Source organism: Gopherus evgoodei, unplaced genomic scaffold, assembly GCF_007399415.2.
Source record: "Gopherus evgoodei ecotype Sinaloan lineage unplaced genomic scaffold, rGopEvg1_v1.p scaffold_36_arrow_ctg1, whole genome shotgun sequence".
Taxonomy (NCBI): Eukaryota; Metazoa; Chordata; order Testudines; family Testudinidae; genus Gopherus; species Gopherus evgoodei.
This window is the reverse complement of record NW_022060038.1, coordinates 2,772,770-2,785,754: the sequence shown is the minus strand read 5'-3', so window position 1 is coordinate 2,785,754 and position 12,985 is coordinate 2,772,770. Positions and strand designations below refer to the sequence as shown.

The 12,985-nt window shown below is 50.2% G+C and overlaps 1 protein-coding gene across 1 annotated transcript; it reads right to left on the bottom strand.

Moving 5' to 3' along the window:
* Positions 1 to 9,660: 9,660 nt before the first annotated feature.
* LOC115641977 (olfactory receptor 51G2-like) lies at positions 9,661 to 11,589 on the bottom strand. The gene is made up of 2 exons (XM_030545316.1): positions 11,537 to 11,589; positions 9,661 to 10,639 (listed from the first exon to the last, which is right to left on the bottom strand). Exons 1-2 carry the CDS (start codon positions 11,587 to 11,589, stop codon positions 9,661 to 9,663), a joined length of 1,032 nt encoding a protein of 343 aa, XP_030401176.1.
* Between the last annotated feature and the right edge of the window lie 1,396 nt (positions 11,590 to 12,985).

Genomic DNA, 12,985 nt, shown 5'->3' with positions numbered 1-12,985 from the left:
AGGGTCAATTCATCACCCAGCTCCAGCTACTATCTCCACTCTCTACAGAGAAGTTCAGACAGGGTCTAAGGCCTGGAGGAATGGGAGAGGGGCTGGTGAGGGAGGACAGTGCACTGGGGGAAGGAGACCAAAACAGGAAGCAGCATTTACAAAGTGACTGTGTTTGTGGAGATCCAGGTGACCAGTGTGATGTTGGTGCAAAAACAGCCATATCGGTGGCTCCTCCAATCTCAGAATTCCTGTGAATACAGTCACTAAGAGAAGGGATGTGGATGTTCTTTCCCACTATACCTGTCACTGTCCATCTCTGGTTAAATGTCCACAGACCATGAAAAAAAAACTGCAGACCTGTTCTGCAGTGGCAGTCCTGGCCTTTCCTGGGTGCTCAGGGTGTTGCATGATCCATGAGAGCTGCACCAAATGTGGACAGGGGCTATTCAAGGTGCACGGACACCCCCCTTTCTGCTATGCCCTCAACCAGGTGCTTGTGACTGAGTCTTGTCAGAGATCTGATAATGCAGGAGCCTCAGGAGAGGCCAATCAGTCAGCCCCTCCCCCATTGATGGCTCTGAACTCAACATACCTGCTGAGCCCACCCCCCACCAAAGCAGAGCAGAGTTGAGTGTGTGAGGGAGGATCTGACACACAGGAGTCCTGGCAAGAGACTCTCGCCCAGATTCTCCCCCCAGTTTGTGCTGTTCCAGCAATGCAAAAGGGGGGAAATGACCTCAGGTCCCCAGAGAGGCACTGCTAATTCCTATCCCAGCTCACACCATTCAGCGTAGGCTGACCACCTTTTCAAAAGGCAAAAGCAAGACACATGCAGGAGCCCCGCCCCACTCTGTGGCACCCTCCATGCCCCTCCTTTCCCCCTGAGGCCTCATTCCCTGGTCCTTCTTCTCTCCCAAGGCCCTGACCCTGGACAGGCTGGAAGCTTGAGCTAGGGCCACAGTAAGAGCTGTCTGGGGAGCCCGGATGTTTCACCTGCCATGGTCAAGAGGGGGCCCGAGAGCAGCCCCTAGCCCATATCCCCAACCCCCAGTATATGTGTTTGTGTGGGAGCTGAGGGGGGCATAAACTCTTACAGATACAAAGGGGGGCGTAATCGAAAAAGTTTGAGATCCACTGATTTAGTCTAATATCCGGTACACAGGCTGCAGAATTTCACCTACTTACCCCTATGTTGAGCCCAATGACTTGAGTTTGACTAACACAAAACTTGTGTTCTTCTAAAGGGGATCTTCAAGGAAGGCATCCAGTCCTGGTTTGGAGGTATTAGGAGAATCCAGCACCTTCCTTGTGACTTTGTTTCACTGGTTATGCACCCTCACTGTTAAAAATGTGAACCGCATTTTTAAATTTAATTTTTCTGGCTTCAGTTTCCAGACATTGGTTCTCTTTATAGCTTGTTGTCACAGAGTCCCCAGGCGATGCTCTGGAACTGCTCTCCACAAAGCCAGTCAGGACTTTGGGGAGCCTCTTCTCCCTTGGAGCATACTGTTTTCAGGGCAAGAAGCTCACATGGCTTTACCTTCTGGGTCTGATCTTGCAGCATTCAGCATCCTCTGCCCCTCCATGCATTTCCCACAGTGAGCCTGCCCCAGCAGGGTCCTGGGGGAAGCCACAGGGTCCTGCACCCCCACTTTGCAGTCAGACGTGACTCTCAGCCAGCCAGTAAAACAGAGGTTTATTTGATGACAGGAACAGGGTCTAAAACAGAGCTTGTAGGTACCGCGAATGGGACCCCTCGGCTGGGTCCATTCTGGGGGGCAGTGAGCCAGATCCCCATGTCTGCACTTCACTCCTCATCCCCAGCCAACTCCAGACTGAAAACCCCTCCAGCCCCTCCTCCTCTGCTCAGTTCCTTTCCCGAGCCTGGAGGTCACCTGATCTTTTTGTCTCCAACACCTTTAGCTATCACCTTGCAGGCGTGGAAGGGCCTGGCCTTAGTTACTAGGTGACAGAGGGTCAGCCAGGAACTGAGGACCCCGCCACAGTATTCAGAGAAAACATTAAGAACATTCCCAGTTCATCACACTTGCCCAGATAGTTTAAAGATCCTATTAGTACCCAAGTATCAGAGGGGTCGCTGTGTTAGTCTGGATCTGTAAAAAGAGACAAAGAGTCCTGTGGCACCTTATAGACTAACAGACATATTGGAGCATGAGCTTTCATGGGTGAATGCATCTGAAGAAGTAGGTATTCACTCATGAAAGCTCATGCTCCAATACGTCTGTTAGTCTATAAGTTGCCTGTGGCAAATTGTCGACACTATTATGATGGGTCTCGTGCTTTCTCTTCTTTGGAGGAGTTCAGGACACCATTTCTTGCCCCTAAATTGGAATATCAATTGCCCTACTAGTGTCCTAGAGGAGGGGAGTGGAGAGGGAGGGACCTGGGTCCATCCTCTACTCCAGGTCCCAGCCCAGGGGCCCTGAGGATAGTGTTGAACCACTTGAACTGACGATTCCTTCCCCTTCAGCTTGTGGGGGGCTTCTTGCCCTCCCCCTGCACAAGCCAGATGCCCCTTACCTAGGGCCTAAGACTTCTTAGCCCACCACAGCACTTCTCCAAACTGTTCTCTGCTCCGGCACCAATCCTTTCTGCTCCTACTCCCACACTGTCTGATTGAAGCATGGGTTTTTATCATGTGACTGACTGCAGGTGCTCTAATTGGCGTCAGGTGCTCTAGTTAATCTATAGCAAACTTTCTTCCCCTTACAGGGAATAAGGCTCCCTTACAGGGAATAAGGCACCTCTCCTGCTGCCCTCTGGCCATGCTGTATCAAAGTGCCACAGGACTCTATGCTGCTTTTACAGATCCAGACTAACGCGGCGACCCCTCTGATATATGAATCTTACTGTTTTGCATGAATAGTATGTGTGCTTCAGTTTCCCTATGTATTGCACCACTGCCTTGGCGGTTAAAAATAAGGATGTGTGCCTTTTGCTGAGACTCTCGAGCCAGGAGACACTGCTCCCTCTGCATATGGTCGATGCCCTTCATAACCTGAGGCCCAAGTCGGGGAGATGACCAGGACACCTGGCCCGGGAAGCACATAAAGAAGAGGAAGAGCAACGGGAGTGTGGGAGATCAGCTTACTTGGAGCTTGGAGTCTGCGATGAGGGACTGAGGGAGGACAGAGGCGAGGGCCCTAGCCCAGGATCCTGCCAAGATGGACTTGACTGAAAGTCACTTATTTCTGTGCTAACAAGCTCTGTTCTGCACTGTGTTCCTGTCGACTAATAAACCTCCTGTTTTACTTGCTGGCTCAGAGTCACAGCTAACGGTGGAGTTGCAGTGCAGAGCCCTCTGGCTTCCCAAAGGGTCCTGTCTAGCTGGGGGACGTGCAAGGTGTGAACAGGGATACTGAATGCGCCGAGATCAAGGAAGGCCAAAGCCAAGGAGTCTTTTTGCCCTGGACAGTGTGCCCTGAGAGGAGTCACACCACGCCAGAGTCCTGGCTGGCTTGAGACAAAGCAGTTGCAGAGCATCAGACCTGTGCTCTGGGACAGAAGGTTTCTGAACATCCGAGGAGGGAGATTCTGGAACAGCCTCCCAACAGAAGCAGTAAGGGGCAAACAACCCAACTGGTTTTAAGATGGAGCTTGACAGGTCCATGCAATGGACGATATACTGGGGTCGCCTGCCATAGCTGGGGTGTGGACTCATTGATCCAGGAGGTCCTTGCCAAGCCTATGTCCTAATGGGTCACATTAGCCCATTTTGCATCACACCAGGAGCTGATGTGGAGTTTCTTGTCCACTGTGACCCTGCTCTGTGCCCTAGCTGATGATTTGTCCATGAATAGATTCAGGAGAAGTCATGACTCAGTGTTATCATTTGGGAAAGGAATTGTTCTTGGGTTCCTGTGTAGTGATGTCACAGGAGTGTAATTCCCTGAGTTTCTGGTAATCTCAGCATGCTGAGCCACCAGCTACTCCCACCTGTCACTAGCCCCAGAGAAGGACGATGGTTCAGTGGTTAAAGTGCTGGCCTGGGACTCAGAATAACTGGCTTCAGTTCCAGGCTCTTCCACAGACTTCTTCTGTGACCTTGGGCAACTCACTTAGTCCCTCCGCGCCTCAACAATATGTATTTTAATACGGTTCCATGTAAAGGTTACATCTAGGAACAAGGGATGCTGGCCCTCCTTGCCAGATGGGGGGCCCAGTCCTGGGACTCAGAAGAACTGGGTTCAGTTTCAGGCTCTTGTACATACTTCTGTTACCTTGGGGAACTCATTTAGTCCCTCTGTGTCTGGGTGGGTGGGCCTAGCTAGCAGTGGATCACTGAGATCTGTGTATAATTTTTGGGGGGGCCTGGTTCTTGGGTCCTCCTTTTCATTCCTTAGGGAGAAGGGAAGGGACCGCCCCTCCTGGAACAATCCAAGGAGTTCACAGTGTAAGAAGGGGCTTTGGCTGAGCCTGGGGCAGGGGATTGGGTTTCAGGATGGGTTGAGGGATACAAACTCTAGGAGGGATTTTGGGTGCAGGAGAGTGCTCTGGGCTGGAGCAGAGTGTTGGGGTGTAGGAGGGGTTATGGGTGCTGGCTCAGGGAGGGGGCTCAGGAATGGGGTTTGAGGTGCAGCCTCCCACCAGGTATCGCTTATCTCCAGTGGCTCCTGGTTGGCAGGAGGCAGAAGGAGGCTAAAGCAGGCTTCCTGCCTACCCTGCCCCTACACCGCTCCCAGAATGGGCCAACATGTCCCTGAGGCCCATGGGTGGGGAGGGCAGGGGGCAAATGGGTCTGCGTGCTGCCCCTCTCTGCAAGCACTCCGCCCCTTAGTTCTCCTGGCTAATGGCAGTTGCGGGGGTGGTGCTTGCAGGCATGAGCAGCATGCGCAGAGACCCCTGCTTCCCCCGCCCCTGGGGCTATGGGGCTGCAGTGGCAGCTTCCAGGAGCAGTGTGGGGCCCAGGTAGCTTTAGTGGCAGCCTCACTGCACTGCCACCGGAGATCTCGTTCGACCAGTTGATGACCACTGCTTACAGTCAACCTGGGACTGACTAATACACCCAGGTCCTTCTGCTCCTCTTTTGTTTCCAGCTCATCATTGGCTGCATAAACTGGCACACGGTGAGTAGAAGGAGAGAAGATTGAGACCCAGCTTGATGACAGTGGACAAGCACTTTCACAGGAACGAAATGCCAGCTACTAATGGGCTCTTAAATCTAACAGAGAAAGAGGTAACAAGAACCAGTGACTGGAAACTGAAGCCAGACAAATTACATTTGGAAATGAGGCACATGAGCGAGGGTGCTTAACCAGTGGAACAAACTCCCAAAGGAGGTGGTGGATTCACCTGCTACCTCCAAACCAAGACTAGATGCCAACGAGGAAGACACACTTTAGAGGAACACAAGTTTTGCGTGAGTCAAACACAAGTCATTGGGCTCAATACGGGGGTAACTGTGTGAAAATCTGCAGCCTGTGCTATACAGGAGGTCAGACTAGAGAGTGGTTCTCTAAGTTTTTGATCATGCCTCCCTTCTTTGTGCCTGTACAAGTTTACTCTCCCTCGGCCACACAAATACATCTATTGATACATGCAGCAGTGGAGCTTCAACTGAATCATTTTCAGCTTCTTTCTTTTTCACTTGAGTTTTTTATTTCTTGAATGAATGAGCCAACAATTCATTGGAATAAGAGCAAAACTGTGATTGTGGTCCCTACCTTAATAGGCAGCAGGTTTTAAAACAACTAAAAGGAAGTATTTCTTCACACAAAGCGCAGTCAACCTGTGGAACTCCTTGCCAGAGGATGTTGTCAAGGCCAAGACCATAACAGGGTTCAAAAATAACTTGATAAATTCATGGAGGATAGGTCGATCAATGGCTATTAGGCAGGATGGGAAGGAATGGTTTCCCTAGCCTGCGTTTGCCAGAAGCTGAGAATGAGTGACAGGGGATGGATCATTTGATGATTCCCTGTTCTGTTCCTTCCCTTTGGGGCACCCGGCACTGGCCACTGTTGAAAGACAGGATCCTGGGCTGGATGGACCTTTGGTCTGACCCCGTATGGCCGTTCTTATATGCTTATCACCATGAAGGTCCGACTGGACACCTCAGTCTCTTCCTTTTGTGTGCTTGTGACCAGAAGTATACAGTCACCTCCAGCCTACTTAAGACAAAGAGGTCTATTAGCAAATAGCACAAAGCATTAGAGAAAATGGTTTTGAAATACCAGGCAGCTGTCACACACCTACATACGTCTATTCCATGTCTCACTACAAGCTAAGTTAGACAGGCTTTGTTCTGGAGACAGGAACAGAACTGGCCCAACTGACATTCTTTTGGGAAGCCAAGAAACTCTTGGGACCCAGCCTAGTTTCCCTGTGTCTCTGAAAGCATCTTCCCATCTCTTTGCCCCTTTCTCGTGGAAGCAGCCTGTTCTGAAACCTTTGTGAGTCTGGATCCAGTGACTGTAGTGCTCAGCCGTGTTCATGTTAGAGGCCAAGGTGTGAAGCTGACCTTTGCCCTCAGACTGCTTTCTCCCAGCCAGACCATCTAAGATGAGGCTCACGTGGCCATTGATCCATTGTTTGGCAGTTAGACCCATTCAGCCTCAGTGTCTTGCAAACACCGGTCTGGTGATTGTGCTGAAACTCCTACCATCCCCATGATGCTCCAAGACTCCCCTCAGAAATCCACTACCCATCCCTCACTGTGACCTCCGAGCACCCCCACATCTGCCACAGACACCACTGTGCTGGAGTCACAGGGCTGCCGAGAAGCAGCTGTCACAGGAGGCTGTGGTAAGACACATGGCAGGTGTGTTTTTCTTTGGAACCCTGACATAGACCTAATCTTAGGGTCACCGAGTATCTGAGCACCTGGAATTTTATTTATTCTCCTGCCACCCCTGTGAGGTAGGGCAGGGCTATCATCCACTTGTGCAGAAGCTCAGAGACAGGAGCTTCCCCATGGTCACACACAGCATGGGAATTAAATCCTGAGTCTCAGAGCAGTGCCCAGATCGCAGGACCAGCCTTCCAGCCATCTGAGTGGTGACAGGTCCAGCTGGATTCTCTGCTGTGCCAGCAGAGCTCCCCCCATGCTGCAGAGAGTGCGGATGGCAAGGAGCCAGTTACAGGGGTTTGATTCACTGGCCTGTTCTCCCCATACTTCAGTGAAGCCTAGAGCAGCCTGGGGGCTGGGCTGACCTGCAGCTTATGATGACAGCTTCCAAGAGCACAGCCCACTCTGCCCAAGTCCCTGCAGATGGGGGCTACCCCAGAGTACCCCCCTGGGGTCTGAGGTAGCCCTGCAGGCTCCCTGCCCTTCCCTCTAAGGTCCTTGCAGTGACTTACTTTCAGCCTGGGATACTTAAAACAAGAGCCCCTTTGTGGGGGTCACATTAATTCAGTCTTCAAAACACAGGCTCTTCCTCCCTCCAGCGCCATTCTCCTCCTTTACTCAGGAGACCCCATCTCCCTGCTTGCTGTGGTTAGCATTGTTTCAGCTTTGCTGCACCACCTGCTCCTTCTTTTTCCCCTGAGGCCCATGAACTCCCCTGTCCCTTCCCATAGGCCCTGCCCCCTGCTCCTCCACTTCCCATGAGGGTCTGATACGCGGCCAGGCTAGAGCCAGGCAGTGGTGAGAGCTGCCCAGGGAGCCGAGGCTGCTGTGCGGAGCCCCGGATTTTCCATCTTCCCTGAGTTGAACATCCTGGGGGGTGGGAACACAGGCTGAGGGCTTCTCATGCCCCCCCCCATTCCCCTTTCCAGGGCATGAGGAAGGTCTGGGAATCCACATAGTGGCTCTGGCTCCCTGGGCAGCTCTTCCCATGGCCTGTCTCTGGCTTCAGGCCTGGAGAGGGGGTGGAGCCTTGGGTAATGAGGAGAAGCAGGGGGTGCAGTCTTGGGGAAAGAGATGGGGCAGAGGGAGGGGAAGAGAGAGAACAGGTGGAGCAGAGGGTAGGGCTTCAATGGGGAAGACAAGGGATGGGCAGGGTCATAGAGGAACGGGGCTCCTATGTGTCCCACTTTTACCTATTGAAAAGGTGATCCCCCTACATTGACTGGGCTGGCCTGGGATAGGAGCTAGTCGTGCTCCCACCGGGAAGTGCGGACTGTTTACACCCTTTCCAATCAGCTGGGGAAGCACAAATGGAGATGAGGGGTAGGGATAGGGAATCTGGGCCTGAGTCCTTTGCCAGGATTCTTCTGCATCAGACCCTCATTCACACACAGTTATGTCCTGCCTCGGTGGGAAGTGGGATGAACAGGTGTGTGGTATGCAGAGCAATCAGCGGGGATGGGGAGGCTTCCTGAATGGTTTTTCCTGGGCTCCTGTGATAATCATGTCTCTGACACGATTCAGTCACAAGCACCTGGCTGAGGGTGCAGGGGAAGAGTGGGTGTCCGTGCCTCTGGAATAGACCCTGTCCACACCTAATGCAGCACCCAGAGCACTCACGAAGGTCCAGGACTGTGACTGCAGATTTTTTTATGGCCTGTGGGTGTTTAACCAGAGATGCGTCAGTGACAGGCCAGGTGTAATGGGAAACAACATCCACATCCCTTCTCTTTATTGGCTGTATCGAGAGGAATTCTGAGACTGGAGCAGCCAGAGATAGAGCTAATTATGGGACAACATCTCACCCATCCCCTCACTCTCCACAAACAAACTCACTTTGTAAATGCTGCTGCCTGCCTTGGTTTCCTTCCTCCAGTGTCCTGTCTTCCCTCACCAGCAGGTGGGGAGCCCCTTACCCATTGCTCCATGCCTTAGACCAGTGTTTTTCAAACCGTGGGTTGCGACCCGGTACTGGGTCGTGGCATGGAAGTCACTGGATCACCTTGCTCTGGTCACCACTGCCGACTGGAACATTAAAACTCCCGTCAGTGGTGGTGCCCAGCTGAGGCAGGCTAGTCCTTACCTTTCCAACACCGCGCTGCACCCCAGAAGTGGCCAGCGGTGGGTCTTGCTTCTCAGCGGGGGGTCATGGGGCTCTATGCACTGCCCCCGCCCTGAGCACTGGCTCTGCACTCCCATTGGCCAGGAACCAGCCAATGGGAACTGGGGGAGATGGGACGGGGCTGGTGGGTTGGAGTCATCTGAAGCCGCTTGCGCACTTCCATCTAGGACCTGTGCCTCCTGCTGGCCACTTCCGGGGCACAGTGAAGCCTGCCTCTGCATCCCAGCTGCACTGCTGACCGGGATTTGCCAGAGGTAAGTCCATGCCCCAAACCACGCCCCAACCCTCTGCCCCAGCCCTGAGCCTCCCCCAAACCTGGAACCCCTTCCTGTACCCCAAACCCCTCATCCCTGGCCCCAACTCAGAGATACACCCTTAGCACAGAGCCGTGACCCTCTCCCGAACCGCAACCCACTGCCCCAGGCCAGACTCCCCTCCCACACTCTGAACCCCTCATACCCAACCTCACCCTGCAGTCCTCACCCCTGCACACCAACCCTTTGCCCCATCCCTGAGCCTCTTGCTCTCCCTAAACCCCTCAGTCCTAGTTCCATTGTGTCACAGGCACCATCAATTTTCTTCAACTGGGTCCACAGAAAAAGAGTTTGAAGACTACTGCTTTAGATCCCATCTGAACCTGTCTCTATAGAGTGGTAATCAGTATGTCATGTTGTCTCAGTTGGAAGGGTCCAGGATGGAAAGGGTGGCAAGAGCTGGAGATGGGTGATGAACTGATTCTTCACTTGGCGAACACTCTGATTATCCTTGCACGAAGGTGTTTGCTTTTCACGCTGTACACAACTGGGTTCATCAGGGGCGGGACCAGCAGGGAGATGTAGCTCAGAGCAATCTGAAGCAAGTGAGAAGAGCTGTTCCAGAATCTGTACATCACGACCAAGCTGATATCTGGTGTGTAGAAGAGCAGGATGGCACAGAGGTGGGAGACGCAGGTGTTCAAGGCCCTGAGGCATTGATCATAGGACGCGATGCTCAGCACTGTTTTCAGGATAATCACGTAAGAGAGGAAGATGAGCAGCAAGTCCAACCCCATTGTTAAGAGTTTGGTAAACAAGCCAAAGATATTGTTGACTGTGATGTCTGCACAAGCCATCTTCATGACCTCCTGATGCAGGCAATAGGAATGGGAGAGGACATTGGCTTGACAGTATTGGAACTGTTTCAGGAGAATGGTGAGTGGGAGCATTACGGCCACCCCTCTTAACACACACACCAGTCCCATCTTGGCTATTCTTGGCAGGGTTAAGATAGAAGCATATCTCAGGGGGTTATAGATTGCGATGAAGCGGTCAAAGGCCATCAACAAAAGCACAGAGGATTTAATGCATTGAAGAGAGTGGATGAAGAACAGCTGGGCAAAACAGGCATTGAAGCTGATCTCCCTAAAATTAAACAAGAATATGCCCAGCATTGTTGGTATGGTGGATATCGATAAACCAAGGTCTGAGATGGCCATCATGGAAAGGAAAATGTACATGGGCTCATGGAGGCTTGGATCTGTTTTTATAATGAACAGAATGACTGAATTTCCTACTATCGAAATAACATACATTAAACACAAGGGGACAGACATCCAGAGATGGACGTCTTCCTGTCCAGATATCCTAGTGAGAAGGAACACAGCAGGTGTGAATTTGGTGTCATTGACAGCTGACATAATGTACTGGGCTGGTCCGTGGAGTTTTGAACTTTTCTTCCTGAAAGGAAAATGAACAGGAGACTAGATTATATTTAACGAGACATCATTCTGCTCTGAGTGCAAATCTAGAGATTCCCAAGAGCTCAAGGAAGATCAGCAAAAACATAGTCTTGGATTTACACCACTGTGAGGAAGACAGGCACTGCCAGACTGAATCAGACCTGCAGTCCATCTAGCCCAAAATTCAGTGGCTAGGTTCAGATGCTGCTGAAGAAGATTGGAAGAAGCCCTGAAATAGACAGCTGTGAGAAAACCTGCTCCCAGGGAAAATATCTCCATGACAGCCACTAACTAGACATTTTTGGGGTGTAAATCAGGAAGGTTAGGGCCTTTTCATGAGTTTTTTTTTTTAAATCCTCACTACTGTATTTGGATTTTCTGGTCTCTCATATAAACAAATCCAGTCCCTCTTTGAATCCTGCTAAACTCTTTGTGTCATTGATATATTATGGCTGGGAGTTCTGCAGCCTACTTGAGCACAGTTTGATTTTACAATTATGATGTTCCCACTAAAAAAACCCAACTCTCTTTCCAGGCCTCCACTTCTGAACATTTCCCAGTGTAAACACATGGCAAATGCATGGTGAAAAAGGTCATTGTATTATCTGTCCTGCATCAAAGCGATTTATAAACTTGTTTCATTGCCTCATTATATATAATTATTTATCTTCTCCACTGCTGAGAGTCCAACTTATGTCACTGCCTCGTTGCAGCACATGGGATAAATTCTTAAGACCAGGTTTAGAATTCAATAACATTGACTTCTACTGCATCACTCCAGATTTCTATGTTCAGTTTCGATCAGAGGCAGGCTCTATTAACTTTCCCTTACAACTGTTCCTGGTGATATACTCTGTCACCAAGAATCCCTCCAAGAGAAGCTGAAGTGCTTTAGCTGGCCAGGGTTGACTGAATCCAGAGAGTTTGATCATCACACAGGATACTCTTCATCCTCATAGGACCTGCATCCTCTCTCCATGCAAGGATCTGTAAATATCTGGGAAGTCACAGCCTATCACAGACAGTTACTTCAGCTGGATGGGGGAGAGGATGGCATCACAAATGAGTGAACAGTGAAAACACTAATATCCAGTTGAGTGTGCAAGTTACTTCAGTTGTTCTCATGTAACAGGTGGTGGGTGTCCATTCTATACAACCACCCTTACAGTCCCCTTTCCTGCACTTCAGCTCGACTCTTTGCTAAAACACAAACCAGTGGATCTGTTCTCTCAGGACTTTTTGCAAAGCCTCGTACAGGTATTGCAGAGGGACTGTGTTCATGACACTGAATTGTAAATGTTACAAACAGCTTCTGGTCAGTTACCAGGAGACAGTATCATACAACTGTTCACTGAACAAAGAGTTAACAGCACAAACCCATTGCAAAAAGTATGTGGAGCACTTCTGAAATACTTTCTAAAGCGAAAGCCATTAAGCAGTAAAGTTACCACTGCTCCTTCCTGTAGCAATTCCAAAAACTCTGCTGCTGGCTTTCAGTATACAAGCATGCAATGCAAGTTTGATCTGTAATATTTGTATTGCAGATAAAAGTTTTGGCATATCATTTACACATCTATACTTTAGCACACACATATGAACCCATTCTTTCCCTCTGATCTTCTTTCAGAGATGATTTCTCATAGACTCATAGAGTCATATGATTTCTCATAGACTCTATGAGTCTATGATTTCTCAGGTTACAATGGGACTTAAAATGCAGCTCCTGTCATCTGGATTTCTTCACAACCTGAAAAGATTGCAGCGTCTCACTCCTCATTCAGTCGTTTGTCAACAAACAAAAATCAAGTAGCTCCTCTGTCCCTGGGTTAATATCTGACTGTGTCTCCTCAGGTTCGGTTTTGTCAGTTTGTAACATTCCCCTCTGGTGTTATCTGGACCGGTGATCTGCTAGGTCACTCCAATCCTTGCCTGGGAGCCAGCCTTACCCTGCACTGCTGTGAGAACCCCCACTCCCAGGCTGTTCACACACAGCCACTGACATGAAAGTTGCTCCCAGCTACTTGCAACGAATGACACTAGCCAATATCTCCTCTCCTAGACACAACCCTAGGAACCTCGGTCTTGCAGCGTCCAGTTATGCCTGCTGGACACTGCAAGCTTATATAAGTTAATCAATTTAACAAAGAAATTGATATGTACCAGGCTTGTTATCCCCAAGGGAGTCTCTGACACACTTCAAACCAAACACACTGCTTCAGGTAGAATAAACAAACAGATTTATTAAGTACAAAGATAAATTTTAAGTGATTGTAAGTCAGAGCATAACAAGTCAGATTTGGTCAGATGAAATAAAAGCAAAACACATTCTAAGCTGATCTTAACACTT

What these genes read in the sequence shown, in the direction of transcription:
- LOC115641977 (XM_030545316.1), bottom strand. Translation starts at nt 11,589, where the DNA reads ATGAAGAGTATCCTGTGTGATGATCAAACTCTCTGGATTCAGTCAACC. An exon ending in TGGATTCAGTCAACCCTGGC is followed by an intron (nt 10,640 to 11,536) that starts CAGCTAAAGCAC and finishes TCATTTTCCTTT; the next exon opens with CAGGAAGAAAAGTTCAAAAC.